Raw genomic sequence first — 16,963 nt, 5'->3', positions numbered from 1 at the left:
TGGGATGCAAGATCAACCAGATGGCAATTTGCCTTAAGCCACACTTTGTGCTGAATACAACTGTGGTTGAAATGAAATAATTCATCATTGAATTGCCATGACTGATTTTCTTCCTAGGTAACCTGTGTTGGTCAAGTGATCGGTGCAATAGTTGCTGATAGTCATACCCTTGCACAGAGAGCTGCTAAACTTGTATCTGTGGAGTATAATGAGCTGGAACCTATCATTACCATGGAAGTAAGAATTAAACTCAGTAATTGTCAAGCTTCAGTACCTGTCAGTCTTTGTAAGCTAAAGCTAAGATGTATGTGTGTGTGTGTGTGTGTGTGTGTGCAAATATGTAATGTATGTATGTATGTATGTATGTATGTATGTATGTATGTGTGTATATGTGTGTATTTAGGCCATAGATACCATGTACAATAATTGTAAACTGCTGAAACATTCTTAGAATATTCATTATTTTACATAATTCTTGTCATAACTGATATAAAGAAGCTTTTCTGTTGATAATAAACTGTTTAAAAAGTGAAGTAGACTTCAGGGGCTGAATACAATTGTTAAATGTTCCAAGTGATTTTCTACTGGACAGGAAGCAATTACACATGAATCATACTACAAACCAAGCAGGACAATAGAGAAGGGCAACGTTCAAGTTGGATTCGAAAATTTGTCTGACCATGTGATAGAAGGAGAGATGAAAACTGGTGGCCAAGAGCACTTCTACTTGGAGACGAATGCATGCATTGCAATACCAAATGGAGAAGATGGTGAAATGGAGATAATTTCCTCAACACAGAATCCAACTGCAACACAGGTTTGTAGGATTAAGGGACAGTGTGAATGTTGAGCCAGAAAGTGACAGATAACATTCCAAAAGTATATATTATCAAATGATTTTAGATTATTTAAAGAATACTAGGTTAAGCACTGAAATTTACAGAAGAGATATCCTCGTTATACCGGGATATTCTATAACGGTTTCAAAGCAAAGGTTGATCAAATCATGCACTGCTTTCAATGAAAAGTGAACACATCATTCTTTACTATATTTCAATATGCCTGCAATAAATTGCTGTGTCATGAAGCTGGTGTGAATTACATACTTATGCCGCCATAAGGGTCAATAAAGACGATAGTATAAATGACTAGTGTGTTTTATTTCCACTATCTTATCTCTTACCTTTATCTGTTATCAGCTAATTCACTAGAGTGTACACATAGGATGTGAATAGTCTTAATCCCCTCTGTGAACATTTGCTGTGTGGTCTTTTATGGATGAAAATATATCCATCATATCTTTATCTGTTATTGGCTAATTTACTAAGTGTATACATAGGGACTAAAGAGATAAAGTAGTGGAAATAAAACACGCTAGTCATTTATAGTATCCTCATTATTGAGTAAAATAGAAAAAGGAAGTAAAAAAATAGACAAATATGGAGAAAACTGGATGCAGATTCTCAAATATCGTTCCGCCTCCCCCTTTGCCATTTGTCCTTTATATCTGACTTAATGCCATGTTTTTTATCAATTACGATTCAGAAACTTGCAGCAAAAGCCTTGGGAGTGCCAGAAAATCGAATTGTGTGTAAAGTGAAAAGAATGGGAGGAGGTTTTGGAGGGAAAGAAATCAAATGTTGTATATATTCCACAATAGTAGCTGTTGCAGCATACAAGTAAGCTGTTTGTAGAACATTCTTAAGGTTCAGTACAATCTGATTGATGATTGGGTTCAGTAGTGTTTATCAATGGCAGAGGGACTGTATGAATGCCTTAAGGAAATAGATAGTAAAAATATGTTGACTGTGGTATTACTATATGGGAATGTTACTTTTGATGACTTATTTGGAAATTAGATTCCTACAATTAATCAAGAAAATGTTGAAGTAAAATTTGTGGCCAAAACATTCAAATGCAGAATCTCCCAAATTGGATTTGTCGTCTACTATTTTTCTGCAATATCTCAACTAAAATGACTTCTTTCAGTTCCAAAGTATTTTACAACAAAACAATATAATAGTGACTACCAAAAGACAGAGTTATAGCTAGAACACAGAAATCAACAGTTCTCAAACCAATCACTTCATTGAACAAGGAGACTACTGGGTGAAAAGGTGCAGCTAACATTTGAAAGGAAAATTGGGACATTTTAATGTGGTCTTAGTTTATATTTATGAAATTCACACCATAATTATACTGTTACAGTACCTTATACCGATAATTTCAAAATACCATACAGTTCATGCAGAAATCAACATTCAAGAAAGTGCATATGCCACACTTCAATAGCAAGATTGCATTTTTTGCTACATTTAATCTACATGAAATAAAGCATTTAAATGTATTGCAACTCCATGTGGACATCTAGGCACCAATTTCACTGTAACATTTCGGAGATTTGAACAGGGTGGTCAACCAGTATGATGCATGTTATTCCCAAATTGCTGCCAAATGTTGTCACAGGAGATTTCATCTTAGCTTGCAAATGCTGTTAAACAACAATATCAAGTTCTCTGAGACCGCAGACCACCAAACAATTATGTTTAACCGTCTGAGGTGAGACTGAGCACATGGTTTCATGTTGAGATAGATACAATTTCAGACCACCAATGGTCTTAGATACTATAAAGATAACACACAAACATGCCTTACACAGTGTTCTGTAGCTGTATAATGTGTCTATCTCAACATGAAACCAGGTGACCAGTCTCACTGATCTTGATACATTGTTAAACAGCATTTGCAAGCTAAGATAAAATCTCCTGTAATAACATATTTCTGAAATTACATACACTGAACCTTAATATATTTGCACCAAAGCTTTAACATTGGGCGATTTGATCTTAATTATTAAAACAGGGTTTGTCAATCAGTACGATGTATGTTAGACCGTGATGAGGATATGTGTACGTCTGGAACAAGACATCCTTTCATGTCCAGATATAAAGTTGGTTTTGGAAACAATGGACAAATTCAGGCACTTGAAGTCAAACTATACAACAATGCTGGAAATACTGAGGATCGCTCTATTGCAGTATGTTTATCATTGTGATGTAACATTCTGTCACCATCAGAACTGTTCAAAGATATTAAGCTACTATTAATTATCATATTTTCTCCTCAGAGTTGTTTTGATAAGTGTATGCATGCCCTCACTGTTTTGAATGTTACAGAATACAACTGCTATGTCCATACACTGTCATCTGTACATGAAATAGAATATTACTGCCTGGATGCATCATAAAAATAATGAACATTTGAGTTCTTGGTCGATGCCATACTCTGCTCCTCACGCTTCATATAACTGTACCTAGTTAGGCCAAAAAATCAAACATTTTGGTTCAATTATTATGACTATTATCATGTGTAACTATGAATAGCAATTGTTAGTTTAGCTTATAATGAAGAGAGGAAGTGCTAAAGAAAGATTCTTTTTTTTTTAATGAGCAGTCTTTTTAGGGAATGTGTAATATAATCTCAATTATTTCTGTTTTCAAAAGTTGAAACTTAGATCATGTACAGGCTAAAATCCAATTTGATTTAATGTGTTAAATTACTGTTTTTTCTTCCATTCACAGATAATGGACCGTGCTCTCTTTCACTCAGATAATGCATACAAGATACCAAATATAAAGGTCACAGGATATGTTTGTAAAACAAACATTCCATCCAATACAGCATTTCGTGGCTTTGGGGCACCACAGGGATTATTGTTTGCAGAGAACTGGATTACTGATATCGCTATAAGGTGCGGTGTTACACAGCAAAAGGTATTGGACATATCATGTGGATGAATATTGAAGGGTACAAGCTGAGTTTAAAAAATAAGGGGGGGGGGTTTGTAAAAATTCAAAGGTACTCATTATAGTATTCATAGTACTCATACAAAAAGAAGAAAAGAAATTCCTACTATGCAATCAACTGTTCTATTAAGCAATGCCAGAAGACAAGTGTAATGTCATAGAAGGCGTGTGTCAAAATTAACATTCTACTAGAATAATTTAATCAAGATTTTATGAAATTATTTTCACATGAGTGAAACGTTTGTAAACTGAGCTTGTGCCAATTCAACTTTGTAATCCTAAGATGGGAAGCATATTATATTGTATATATAATGTTAGGTTACTGCTGCAATGCAATTTTAGCTATTGTCTTTAATGATTCTCATTCACAATGGTCCAGAGAACATCTATTTTATCTGGTATTCTGAAAAACAAATAGAAAATGTTTGATTGACAAGTGAAATATCAATTGCTTACCCATGAATTGTAAAATTTAGTGAGAAGAATATTGATTTTTCCAGCCTGAGAGTGCAAAGAATCATGAGAGAGAACCTTACTGTGTGTAGAAACAGTGGTCGATCATATGATTATTTGTTGAAATCTACATAACATTTTGAATGTTACACCTTATCAACATTGAATTCTAAACAGTCATATACCTGAGTATATTGAATTACCTGCAGAATGATGGAGTTAGAGCACCATATTTATATAGTGTAAGGTGCTTCTCTTTTAGTAAAATTTGTTGTATAGCATATATTACTTGTTTATTCAAATTCATCCTTTCAATACTAAAACAGCATGGTGATTGTGAAATCAATATGTGTGTGTGTGTGTACACACATATATACACATATATATAAGATGTATATATATATATATATATGTATATATATATATATATATATATATATATATATATATATATATATATATATATATATATATATATATATATATATATAGTTTTGGTAGTACTGGAACTCTTATATATATATATATAGTTTTGGTAGTACTGGAACTCTTTCTTGGTTGTAACTCGGAGTTTCACGCATAGTGCGATCGTCAGACAATATATATGAGTGAAACGTTTGTAAACTCAGCTTGTGCCAATTCAACTTTGTAATCCAAAGATGGGAAGCATATTATATTGTATATATAATGTTAGGTTACTGCTGCAATGCAATTTTAGCTATTGTCTTGTGAGTATCAATCTGCTAAGACAGTGCTCTATACCGCAGTGGCAGAGCGTAATAGTTTTGGTAGTACTGGAACTCTTTCTTGGTTGTAACTCGGAGTTTTACGCATAGTGCGATCATCAGACAACATGATGATCGCACTATGCGTGAAACTCTGAGTTACAACCAAGAAAGAGTTCCAGTACTACCAAAACTATATATATATATAAGAGTTCCAGTACTACCAAAACTATATATATATATATAAAGTGTACAGAAGAACACTTGTATACACCAAAGGGGTATAATTTCACAATTTGAAAGTCAACACAGCTTATTAGTTATACATTTAATAATGAGCCTCTGAGGCCAGGTTGATTGATTGATCGATTGATTGATTAATTGATTTATTTATTTATTATTATTTGGTTGAGTGAATGAATGATTGATCGATTGAATAGTTAATTTTTGTGGTGAAATAAAACTTATTTTGTGTGTAATATTGATCAATTGACTCAATTTTTGTGATGATATAAAAGTTTTTTTCTTCTTTCCCTGGCTACTTTTCTCTCTTTCAGTTACATATAATTCTCTCTTTATTCTCTAATTAAAGACATCTTGTCGAAATTAAAACACCCCTAATCTCATAATTAGCAGGGATCAGTTACCATGAAATTTGCTTTATCCCTTATCTACTGGGTCATTATCACACTGGACAAACCCCCCAAAAATGCACTAACAAAGAAAAAATTAATGCAAGAATGAGTGTGATAATCTCCCAGAACATAAGAGTTAAAGCAAAGTGTTAATGTAACGATCTGTTGACAATTATAAGTTCATGGGTGTTTTATTTTGGATAAGAGGAGAAGAATGGAGTCTTTATTTAGTCAATAGAGTGAATTTCAGATAGAAAAGTAGCCTCCTTGGAAGAAAGGAAGAAAAAAGATTTATATCACCTAAAAATCAATGAGTCAACTGAGCAGTAATATCACACACAAAATAAGTTTTATTTCACTGAAAAAATTAACCATTCAATCAATCAATCAATCAATCAATCAATCAATCATGCCACCAAATAATAAATCAAACAGTAAATCAATCAATTGATAGATAGATCGATTGATTGATCAATCAATTACATGCTCGCTGTACCCTGAGATATGTTCGTGCACTTCCTTATGGTTGCATGATTTGCTTTTAACTGACAGGTTGCATGTCACTTTTGCTCTCGTGTAAGCATGAAATTTTCTGCTAAATCATACACATTTTCACACAGTTCTGCTTATAATGTACATTGCTTGGCAATGGGGGTGAGCCTTGAGACATGAAGGAGTCACATTGGTTGTTTTGTTTAACCATATATATGATAAAGATGTTCAACATGATATTCTGATTTTCATGTTCATTCAAATCTTTCCTTTCAATATTAAATTTTCAAGATACGTGAAATCAACATGTATAATGAGGGTGATCTGACACACTTCAATCAACCTGTGATCTTAAACAACACACTACACAGATGTTGGCAAGACTGTTTAGAAAAAAGTGATTATCTAAGAAGACGTCGACAAGTGGACATATTCAACAGGTATGACAGAGACTAAGTATTTTTTCTGTAAATGTTCATTTCACAAAATGTTCCCATGTCTTGCACAGAAACAGAATTTGATATATTTGCAAGTTAGGGACAAATGGCTGAGATCTGGCACCTTGTCAAAACCATGATATTTGTTTGTTTCTGTTCATTTCACTAACCATTAGATTTAATGTTCAAAATTGGGCCACAATCCTGGTTCAAATCTTCAGCGAGGACTTTAGTCATTCAGAAACAAATGCAGTGGCTCAAACCTGTAACTTGCAACTTCCAAGCTGGCCGGAAATATTCAGAACAAATCTTTAGTGCACTTTTGATTGATGAAATTAACTTTTGTTGAGAACTACAGAGTAAACGAAATTATTCAAACAAAACTAAACAAGAGTTTGAATGTTAAACTAATGATATCAAGTATGGAAATTATATGTTGAATATTTTGCAGTGAGAATCGTTGGACGAAGAGAGGCATTGCAATCATTCCAGTAAAACATGGTATTTCATTCACGTGTACACTTCTTAATCAGGTAAGTTTACACATTTTTCTAACAATAGTCGCTAGGAATAAGTATTTCAGGACGAGACTTAATGTCACATTACAGAGGACATTTAGAATATGTATATGGTATTATACTTATAGATACCTGGAAGGTGAGATTTGCATACGCTGGTAAAGTAATGACTGAGGGAGAGCATTTAGCAAACATTGGCATTAACATTATAGTATAATAATTAACCAAAATATATTTGTTTGAGTAAAAGGTTCACAAACCCAGCTTGTGCCTTTTTAACATTTCAGGCGGGTGCATTGGTGCATGTATACACAGATGGCTCGGTACTTTTGGCACATGGAGGGACAGAAATGGGACAAGGTTTGCATACCAAGATGATTCAGGTTGCCAGCAGAGCATTGAAGATTCCTACTAGTAAAATATATATTAGTGAAACTAGTACAAACACTGTACCAAATACTACGTCCACTGGTGCTAGTGTCTCATCAGATTTGAATGGAGGGGCAGTAAAGGTAACATAACTGTTATGATTGGTTGGGACGGGTTTTTTGATTGGTGGGTAGATGGGAAATTGTGGCATGAAAGATGATCATATTTGGTGTGCAAATTTCATTACATTTTCCAAATATTACCAAATAATATTAGGTAGATTGGTATGAAATTGACTATTTTGTGAGGATGCCCCTCGGATTTGTTTTAAAGTGCATGTATATAAAGGAATACAAGTAATTCAAAGCATGAATAAGAAAGGAGCAGAATCAAGACCATGTCCATGGCAAAAGCTTAACATGACTTACATGTTGAATATAAACTCCAATTTCTGAACTCCATAGAAACCATGATAATCAGACTTACATGTATTGCAATGACAAAGTGCCTTTCATATAATGAAGTTAGGTGTGCTGCAATGCTATTAGCTCTATTTTCCATAACACGTATGTCGACAGGATATATAATGTACATACACCATGACTACAGTGAATGTATGTATTTTAATATTCAATTTTTTTTTAGCTGAAAGACATTTTTTTCACATTTTCGCTCAACTTTGTTTTAGATCAAACTCTGACTCATATCAATCAATCAATCAATCAAAAGAATTTGTATCGCGCCAAAATCCAATACAACGTAATGTTCTATGGTGCTGAACAGGAACAATAGTAGATCATTGTAAAAGTTAGAAAGCTCTTGCAAACAGTTGTGTCTTTGTTATTGCCTGTTTGTTATGCAGAATTTACCTGTAAAAGTGATTCCCATTATTACGCTGATTTATTTTGGCACAAACACTTTCAGTTGAAGAAGCTAAAAAATAAGTTTAGAGCCAAATTACATACATTCATAGAATGGAAAGATAGATCTTAGGTCATTTAAATATCCCCTGTTTTTGATGTAATTTCACACAGAGAGCTTGTGAAGTCATCCTGGAGAGATTGGAACCTTTCATGTCAGCAAATCCTAAAGGAAGCTGGGAAGACTGGGTAAGGTATATTTCAATGATTTTGCTGCTAATATTTATCTAACCTGCTAGGATGGTCTTCAGATATGATTTAATTCTTTCTTTTGCCAAGTCAACAAGTTTTCATGAGAACAGTCCAGTCCATCCACAGGATTTTATTTTTAATAGTTATACTCAAGACCTTGGAGTGAAGGGGTTAAGCTGTGAGCTGTTCAGTTCAAAGAGTATAGAGAGAGAGAGAGAGAGAGTAATAACAGATATTACATACTAATGCTAGGAATTATCTACAATTTGTTACATCTAGAATCAAGTCCTTTATTATTATACTGTAAAACAAGACAAAACCACCACTCACACAAACATCAAAATATGAAATATATGCAAAAACAAAATGTAAATTAAAAAGTCATATTTGGCTATATACTAATGGGACCTAAGTAATCGCAAGTAGCTATGTACATAACATGAATTTGGGATTACCGATTGAATACAGAATGCAAGGAATATACAGTCATTGACAATAATTAATCATCTGTTTATTTCAGGTGCAAGCTGCCCACATGGACAGAGTTAGCCTATCAGCAACAGGATTTTATAAGTGAGTCATTAATTGTCAATTGAACACTAGATATACTAACTAAGGCAAAAATAAAAAAAAATGTTTGTTTCCAATAACATGACTTCAGAAAATAGGGTAGGTAGGTCAAAAATTTTATTTTATTTTATTTCACTTTTTTTGTTGAGAAATTGCTTCAACCCTAAGACAAGATACTCATTGGTTGCAATACTTCTGATATGTGAAGTAGATGGAAACAATATCCAGACAACTTACAGTCTTAAAAGATCTGGGGTTTCAGGCATGGGATTATGAATAAATGACACAAGATACTTTGGCCAAAAATGTTGTTTACATGGAAATAGAAGTAAATTGTCACCACTTTGACCTTTTTGAGCATCAACAATTGTTTTAGTGTTGGCAGCTTCTGCCAGGGTCGGTTGGGCATTCAGAAAAACAATTTTCGTTTTAATTTAGCCTAAAGAGTCTTACATCTCATTGTAGTTAACAAAAGATTTCACAGTTAGTTAGTGTCCAGGTAACAACATTTCAAGTACCTGAAGCAAAGATTGGGAGTTTGAAAGCTGTCTACAGAGGGCAGTGTTCAGGTATTTATAAAGTATGTCCTGTTTTTGCTACCCTAGGACTCCTGATATTAGCTACAATTGGGAAACCAACTCAGGCAACCCATTCAGTTATTTTACTGTTGGTGTAGGTTGTTCAGAAGTAGAGATTGATTGTTTAACTGGTGATCACCATGTCATACGTACTGACATTGTCATGGATCTTGGTCAAAGCTTAAATCCTGCTATTGACATCGGACAGGTATGTTTAAAACTTACCTTTGAATTGAGGTGTAGAGGGCGATGTTAGAAATGTACCTTTGCAGTGGATGTTTTATTTGTTGGCAATTTTTGTATGGCAGTAAAAAATATTTTCACTCTACAGTTTAACCCAAAGACAAATGTCATACAACAAGGGTTTAAAATATGTGAAATCAGTAGTCTAAATTGCAATGAGAGTGCACATCCTTAAAGTTATAACAGATGATAATTTAACCGTTGTTGCATAAGCACATCCTGTTCCTGTTGTCTCTATTTTTGATATTCAGATTGAAGGTGCATACATGCAAGGTTATGGCATGTTTACAATTGAGGATCATCGTTGGTCTCCAAATGGTGTTTTACTGACTAGAGGTCCAGGCATGTATAAAATACCTGGCTTTGGAGATGTTCCTACAGAGTTTAATGTCTCTCTTCTCAGTAACTGTCCAAATGAAAGAGCTATCTATTCATCCAAGGTGAGTGTATATTCTTTGCATTTGTTTTGCATGCATGTGTGTGATCATGTTATGGACTTGCAAATGCTAATTTGGGAACAATACTAGTTGGAGTTATACTTGAGATACTTGAGTTGATGGCCTTTGCCATGTTTGGTTGTTGAATGTGAGTTTGGAAACTTAGTGGATGATTGGTGGGAGAATGATCATGTAGGGGCTAAGAAGATTTGACAAGACTTGGCTTTGCTCGGAGTAATGAGGCTGGAATAGGAACGTGAATTGTGACACTGGTTCATACCCTAAAATGAACTTCACCTTAAAGGCTCATTTTCAATACTGGGTCGGTGTCTCAACACTTCGAATGTGTAGCAAGCCAACATTTTGTGAAGACATTCCCCAAACAACTGTTTTCAAAAATAGGACAGGTTTCTTTCCTGTATTCATAATACCATAGTCCAACATTAGGAAATAAAAACCTGTCATACTTTCTAAAAGGACAGTTTCAATATAGGCACTGTAAGTGAGTGTGAGTATGTTAACGTTATCTAGCATTTGGCCAAAAAAATTGTTTCTGGTCAGGACATTTTGTCTGAAGTGATGCAATGACACAATTTTTTTTACCACAACTGAACTGATTCAGTAGTGCTATAGGAGGCATGGCAAAGTATGTGTGTGTGTAAACAACTTAAAAGTCAAAAAAAGATAGACTGATAGCCATGATATTTGGTGGGTATATTACCTTGGGTGCCTAGTTGGGAAATTATTGAAATCAAAGTGATCTTGACTCAGATGTAGGATTGGATCCAAAAATGTGGTTTTTGGTCCAAAACTTAAACTCCAAAACTACTGGGCAGATCGGTCTGAAATGTAGTGGGAACCTAGTTAGGGGTGTTTAGGTTAAAAACTGTTCATGACATGATGATTGCATATGATATGCAAATTAGGGCTTAAAATGAGTCTTTTTTGTCAAACATTTATAATTTCAAAACTACCGGTCGTAAGAAGATTGGGCTGAAATTTAATGGGGATATCATCTTGGGATGTGAAGATGAATGTGTATTCACAACATGACGATCCCATCGGCGATATGCAAATTAAGTCTAAAGATCTCAATTTTGGTCAAAGACATATATCTTGAAAACTGCATGGTGAATTGGGCTGAATCTTGGTGGGGATGTTTCTGCAGGGTTATTCTGCAGATATTGTTCAAAACATTGGATCAAACTGGCCAAAGCAATTATGAAAATTCCCTTAGCATACAGTGAAATGTTGATGCACATTACAAAGATAACAACAGGGATGGGTAGGTAATGAATAAAGATTTCAAAAATGTATGCAAATATGCCTAGCAACAGACCAAGCTCACCTAGCAACAGCCAAATGATGGCTTAAAACTTTACTAGCATTTATAAATTTCAATACCTATTTTGTTTATTCTACAGGCTGTTGGAGAACCACCTCTCTTCTTGGCTTCTGCAGTATTCTTTGCCATTAAGGATGCTATCACATCAGCAAGAGCGGATGCAGGTATAACAGGAATATTCAGACTTGACAGTCCAGCCACTTCGGAAAGAATCCGCATGGCATGTCAGGACCAGTTCACAGAAAAGGTAAGGCATGAATTTCTTTAGATTTAGGACTAAGTTGTGAAACCCAGTTAATGGAAGTGTCATATGAAATATTGATAGTTTCTATCTCATTGAATGATTATTTTATACACTTGAGAAATAATTTCAGAAGGTAGTACATTTGACTACTTTCCACCCTTAATAAGAACACACAATTATGAAAATGAGAAATTTTGATTAAATATGAACTGAAGGTATAGTGATAAGCTCATTACAAATTAATTCTCTTTTTGTTAACAAGTAATAACTTGTTTACAATAATACCCCCTTGGGAGAAAGAGGATTAATAATATATGTTTTGGTCAGATAAAATGTGTGTAGTTTGGTAAAAAGCAAATCCCTGTGTTGCAACTATTTATCAGTATGCTAGATTTGGTACTTTTCAGACATTGAATTATTTCCTGCCCACTTTCCTGCCCAAGTATATACTACTGTACATAGTTTGATGTTGAATATATAGATTTGGTGAAGTACTGAAAAAATGAATTACACTTTGTTAATTGTTGTAAAATGAAGCCGGCTAGAAGTGAGATGAATAATTTATTGTAACAAACAAGTTTCTGGGTTCAAGTAGATCATTTAAAAATAACTTTAATGGATATTGTCGACGTCCGACTCTCAGTTGTAGTTGATCCACATGCACTTTGAAAAGACCTTTCTCTGTTTGCATTTTAGCACATCTGATAAGGTTCAGTAGTGCGGTAGACATGGTGCGGTGTCTGTCCGTCTGTGTGTTAGTTTTTGTGTGGGTGGGTGGGTGAGTGGGTGGGTGACTTTAACTCAAAAACTGCCAGACCGATTACCTTGGTATTTGGTGGGGACATTACTTTTGGTGTCTAGTTGGGAAATTGTTCATAACAAAATGATCACATCACAGGTATGTGTTTCATTTTTGGTCACAAAACTACTGGGCAGATTGTTCTGAAATTTGGTGGGAACATTCTTAGTGTGTAGATTGAGATTTGTTCATGACTTGATTCCATTAGTAATATGCAAATTAGGTCTAAAAATGTCTCTTTGGTAAAAAATGTTTACTTCCAAAACCACTGAGCAGATTGGGCTGAAATTTAATTGGATGTACAGATAAAGGAATATGAAGCATATAATGATCTCATCAGTGATATGCAAATAATTAGGTGTAAAAATGTGAACTTTGATCAATGACATATCTCAAAAAGTACTTGGTCAATGAGACTGAAATTTGGTGAGGTGTTTCTAAAAATGTTATTCTGCAGATTTTGTTCAAAACATTTTGACACAATTGGCCCTAGCAACCAAGACCACGCCCTGAGCAACAACCAAATGCCAGCATATTTTGCAAAATAACGTGTGGTAGGCTAGTACAAAATGTATGAAAATATCCCTAGCAACCATGACCATAGCAAGAGCCAATCGGTGGTGTCTTTCACAAAGATAACAACAGGGATTCATAGACAAGTGAACAAACATTCAAAAAGTGTATGCAAATATGCCTGACAACAAGACCACACCCATTATGATCGCGTATGTTGCAAAGATAACAACATGGCTGGATATAGACAACGGGATAATCATTCAGCAAATGAACACCTATACCTAGCATGGATCAGCATGTAGATAAACATTTTTAAAAACTGTACAGTTGTGCTACAATGCCATTGGCAATATTTTTCTCTTGTAGTTTCCTGCTGCTAAACCTGGTACATTTATGCCATGGTTTGTACGAATTTAATGTGACATGCCATGATACCCACAAAGTCAGATTCAAGTTATCAAATCACAAAAACAATAATGTGAGAAGCAGAGGAAGGAGAAAATGCGAAAGAAGAAAACTCTGGTCTTCGATGTGGTAGTCTGACAGACAAGAAGAGAGGAACTATGCAAGAAGTATGAATAGAAGTCATCGATAGCATGACAAGAAATAGTCTGGAATATAAATTGAATCAATGAATAAGATTTATGGTTTATATTTTGATATTAATAATCTTCAATGATGATGGTGATGGATATAAAAATATATGGAGACATATCCTGCCATGATGCTATTGTTACGGATGACAGAATACAACTTTTTAATATTCGCTAAGTTTTGATGTTTTGCTAGGTCACCGTGAACTCTCAGCTGTCATGAATTAATACTTAGAACAAATGTTTGCATATCGCGAATAGTATTCTTCTAAGATGACAACATTAAGTTATTATAAGATCAACAGTGTCAAATAATGACTGATTACAGACAGTTGGAAGAACAATGACGTGATCACATTGTTTGGCTAGTTTTCATATTTGTCAAAATCATTTGCATTGAATTAAGACGACAGCAATACTTCCGTTTTAGTCATTTATGGTGCTGATTATTTTATCACCCAATCATTTGAGTATTGTATATTTTATGTTTAATAAGAATTTAATGATGGATTCATTCTTTGGAAGCTAGAGCTGAAGGCAACAGCTAGGCCTAGACAAGGAGCTTCGATCTGCTCCGTGGCAACTTCTAAATGATCCAGGTTAACCATGAACATTGTGTGTAGTTTGAGCTAATTCCCTAAAAGTCCAAGTCGATCCCGTGTACAGAGTGGAGAGAGAGAGAGTAACATTGAAGGAGGGTGACGTTAACAGTAGAGGTTAACCCCCCCCCCCCCCCCAATTTGTTACACTATCCATTGCTGTTGCAACCTGCATCAACCGTAGATGAAATGGAGGACTACATACAAATTTGCTTTTCATCTTAAAGTTTGTGTGAATGAAAAGTAACCAGATTTAAAGTGAATGCAAGTTCCATATGGATAGTTTTTTTTTTTTATCTTATTCATAATAATTGGAATGTAAAAAGCTGATGACTGTACTTTAGTGTAATCTTGAAAGTCTTATGTAGTTTAGTATAAAAGCATTATTAAAATATTTTTCAAAGACATGAGATCAATCACAATGACAAAGTCAAATATTTTAAAGTCAACTAGGAAATATTAAATAAAACACAATTTGTAATGTGGTTTCATGGTAATGTGTGTGCCATATGTAGCGTCCTTAACTTTAACCAAGTAGTTCAGGTAGCAATTATACTTTGGTTCGTTTCGATTGCTCACCAGGTGTCACTCCGATCTAGCAATGTCATGCATATGTAGGGGGTATGACATCGCTACCGATTTTATAAGAAATATCGCCAATCCCTATAATAACGTCATTGTTCTGTATTAGGACCGTCATAGACAAGAATAAAACCATTTAGGAAAGGAATAACAGTTTACAAGCGACTGTGAGCCAAATGAAGTCAACGTCACTACTTCGTCGGGAACTAGACTATGACAGTGTATACGACTTTTAGTATAAACACCGAACTTTCACCAATCTTGTTTGTCTACGGCCATACTACGTAGAAAACACCGGTTCTCGTCCGATCACCGAAGTTAAGCTGCGTCGGGCGTGGTTAGTACTTGGATGGGAGACCGCCTGGGAATACCACGTGCCGTAGGCATTTCCATTTTATGTTTTTCATTACAATATCTCATCATTTACAGTATCTCGTCTTTAAACCACATTTTTTTCAATCCGCATATTTTTCCTCTTCATTAATCTTATCATAATTGTTATACTGCTTAAATTACCGAAGTGTTCAAAGGGCAAAATAAAAGATGCCGCCGCCAGCGCGTACTACCAATACTTATCAGCAGCTGACAGGCAACTTTTCAAATGAAAACATCAACTCCCCTAGCCAAAACATCGACGCGCGAAACAGAAAAGTTGGACGCGCGAAACAGAAAAGTTGGACACGGCTATCTAACAAAAAAGATACACAACGGCGTCAACGCCTGCTTTTCTGAATTTGAATTTCATGACACTTCAGCACGAGACTGTCTAAGCATGGCTGGTTATAACATGATTAACGCATATGGACGGAGATTGAGGAGAGGGACAACAACATCGACAGAATTACAGGATTTAATTGTGCAGGAAATTCTACTACGCGGTGGTGATCCAGTCACCGGGGATTTTTCGTTTTACCGAGAGGTAGCAGAAAAGTTCCGTTTCAGTGACCGTGGTATTCGAAAAATATGGGAACGATTTGTATCATGCAAACCAGTGAAAGGCAACAGGGGTTCATATCCTAAGCTGAAAGATGGTGATATTGAACTAATAGAAACTTTGAAAAGGTCTCAGCCTTCCATGACGTACCGAGCACTGAAGGAAAAAATAGCGGAGTATGGTGATGTTACCGAAGATGTTTCCATCAGTACTTTCGGACGAGCGGTGAGAACTCGATTATCAGGTGGTAGATGGACTTTCAAAAAACTGACAACTGTAGCATACGAGAAATTCACAGATGAAAACATAGCATATTGCAATGAATTTGTGAATTTCTTGCATGCAGAAGACCCCAACAAAATCCAGTTCTTTGATGAAGCAGGCATCAAATTGAGTCAAGACATAAATCCACGCTATGGTCATGCCTTACGCGGTGAACGGGCAGTGGAAATACAACGTTACATGCGATCACCTGCTGTAACATTGCATTTAATGGTTGGTCTGGAGGGTCTAAGTTATGCGAAAGTCATCCATCACAACACTGATACGGTGCAGTTCATCCAGTTTTTTGAAGATGCTAGCGAGAATGTCAGACCAATGACCCATAGACCAGTATTAGAATATGGTGATTTTATCGTCGTCGACAACCACCCAACTCATCATTACGAAGGCGGTCGATATTTGGGAGCTTGGCTTGATGCAATGGGCATTTTTTTAGTATACACTCCGTATTACTCCCCTGAATTGAACCCAGCCGAATTTGTTTTCGGAAAACTGAAGAAGACACTCTCAAGACCAGAATACAACGCTTTAGCAAGAACAGACCTTCATCTTGCTGTTCTCCAAGCTCTACGAGAAATCAAACCGTCAGATGTATTGGGTTATTATCGTAGTGTTGGGTTTTTAGATATTAATCTGCAAGACTACCTTCCAGCGGAATAATGAAGCGAACAGACTATTTGTGTAAATTTCTACA

At 35.2% G+C, this 16,963-nt stretch overlaps 2 protein-coding genes and 1 non-coding gene across 3 annotated transcripts in view; all 3 read left to right on the top strand.

Annotated features, from left to right (window-relative positions):
* LOC144449170 (xanthine dehydrogenase/oxidase-like) overlaps positions 1-14,594 on the top strand; it is a 32,902-nt gene extending 18,308 nt beyond the window's left edge. The window contains exons 19-32 of the mRNA XM_078139664.1: positions 118-237; positions 593-817; positions 1,546-1,679; positions 2,863-3,037; positions 3,582-3,773; positions 6,403-6,551; positions 7,000-7,081; positions 7,354-7,578; positions 8,470-8,544; positions 9,068-9,120; positions 9,723-9,903; positions 10,190-10,378; positions 11,800-11,967; positions 13,646-14,594. Of these exons, the coding sequence (XP_077995790.1) occupies positions 118-237; positions 593-817; positions 1,546-1,679; positions 2,863-3,037; positions 3,582-3,773; positions 6,403-6,551; positions 7,000-7,081; positions 7,354-7,578; positions 8,470-8,544; positions 9,068-9,120; positions 9,723-9,903; positions 10,190-10,378; positions 11,800-11,967; positions 13,646-13,696 (2,019 nt within the window). The 3' untranslated portion in view covers positions 13,697-14,594. The remainder of the gene's footprint in view (positions 1-117; positions 238-592; positions 818-1,545; positions 1,680-2,862; positions 3,038-3,581; positions 3,774-6,402; positions 6,552-6,999; positions 7,082-7,353; positions 7,579-8,469; positions 8,545-9,067; positions 9,121-9,722; positions 9,904-10,189; positions 10,379-11,799; positions 11,968-13,645) is intronic.
* A 726-nt stretch (positions 14,595-15,320) lies between these two features.
* LOC144453869 (5S ribosomal RNA) lies at positions 15,321-15,439 on the top strand. Its single transcript, XR_013482445.1, has one exon. It is a non-coding gene; the product is annotated as a 5S ribosomal RNA (ribosomal RNA).
* A 386-nt stretch (positions 15,440-15,825) lies between these two features.
* LOC144444237 (uncharacterized) lies at positions 15,826-16,929 on the top strand. Its single transcript, XM_078133654.1, has one exon. It carries the CDS (start codon positions 15,826-15,828, stop codon positions 16,927-16,929), a length of 1,104 nt encoding a protein of 367 aa, XP_077989780.1.
* The last annotated feature ends 34 nt before the right edge of the window (positions 16,930-16,963 follow it).

The sequence above is a fragment of the Glandiceps talaboti genome, chromosome 2 (assembly GCF_964340395.1).
Source record: "Glandiceps talaboti chromosome 2, keGlaTala1.1, whole genome shotgun sequence".
NCBI lineage: Eukaryota > Metazoa > Hemichordata > Enteropneusta > Spengelidae > Glandiceps > Glandiceps talaboti.
The sequence above is the reverse complement of the archived record's forward strand: the minus strand, read 5'-3'. Positions and strand labels throughout refer to the sequence as shown.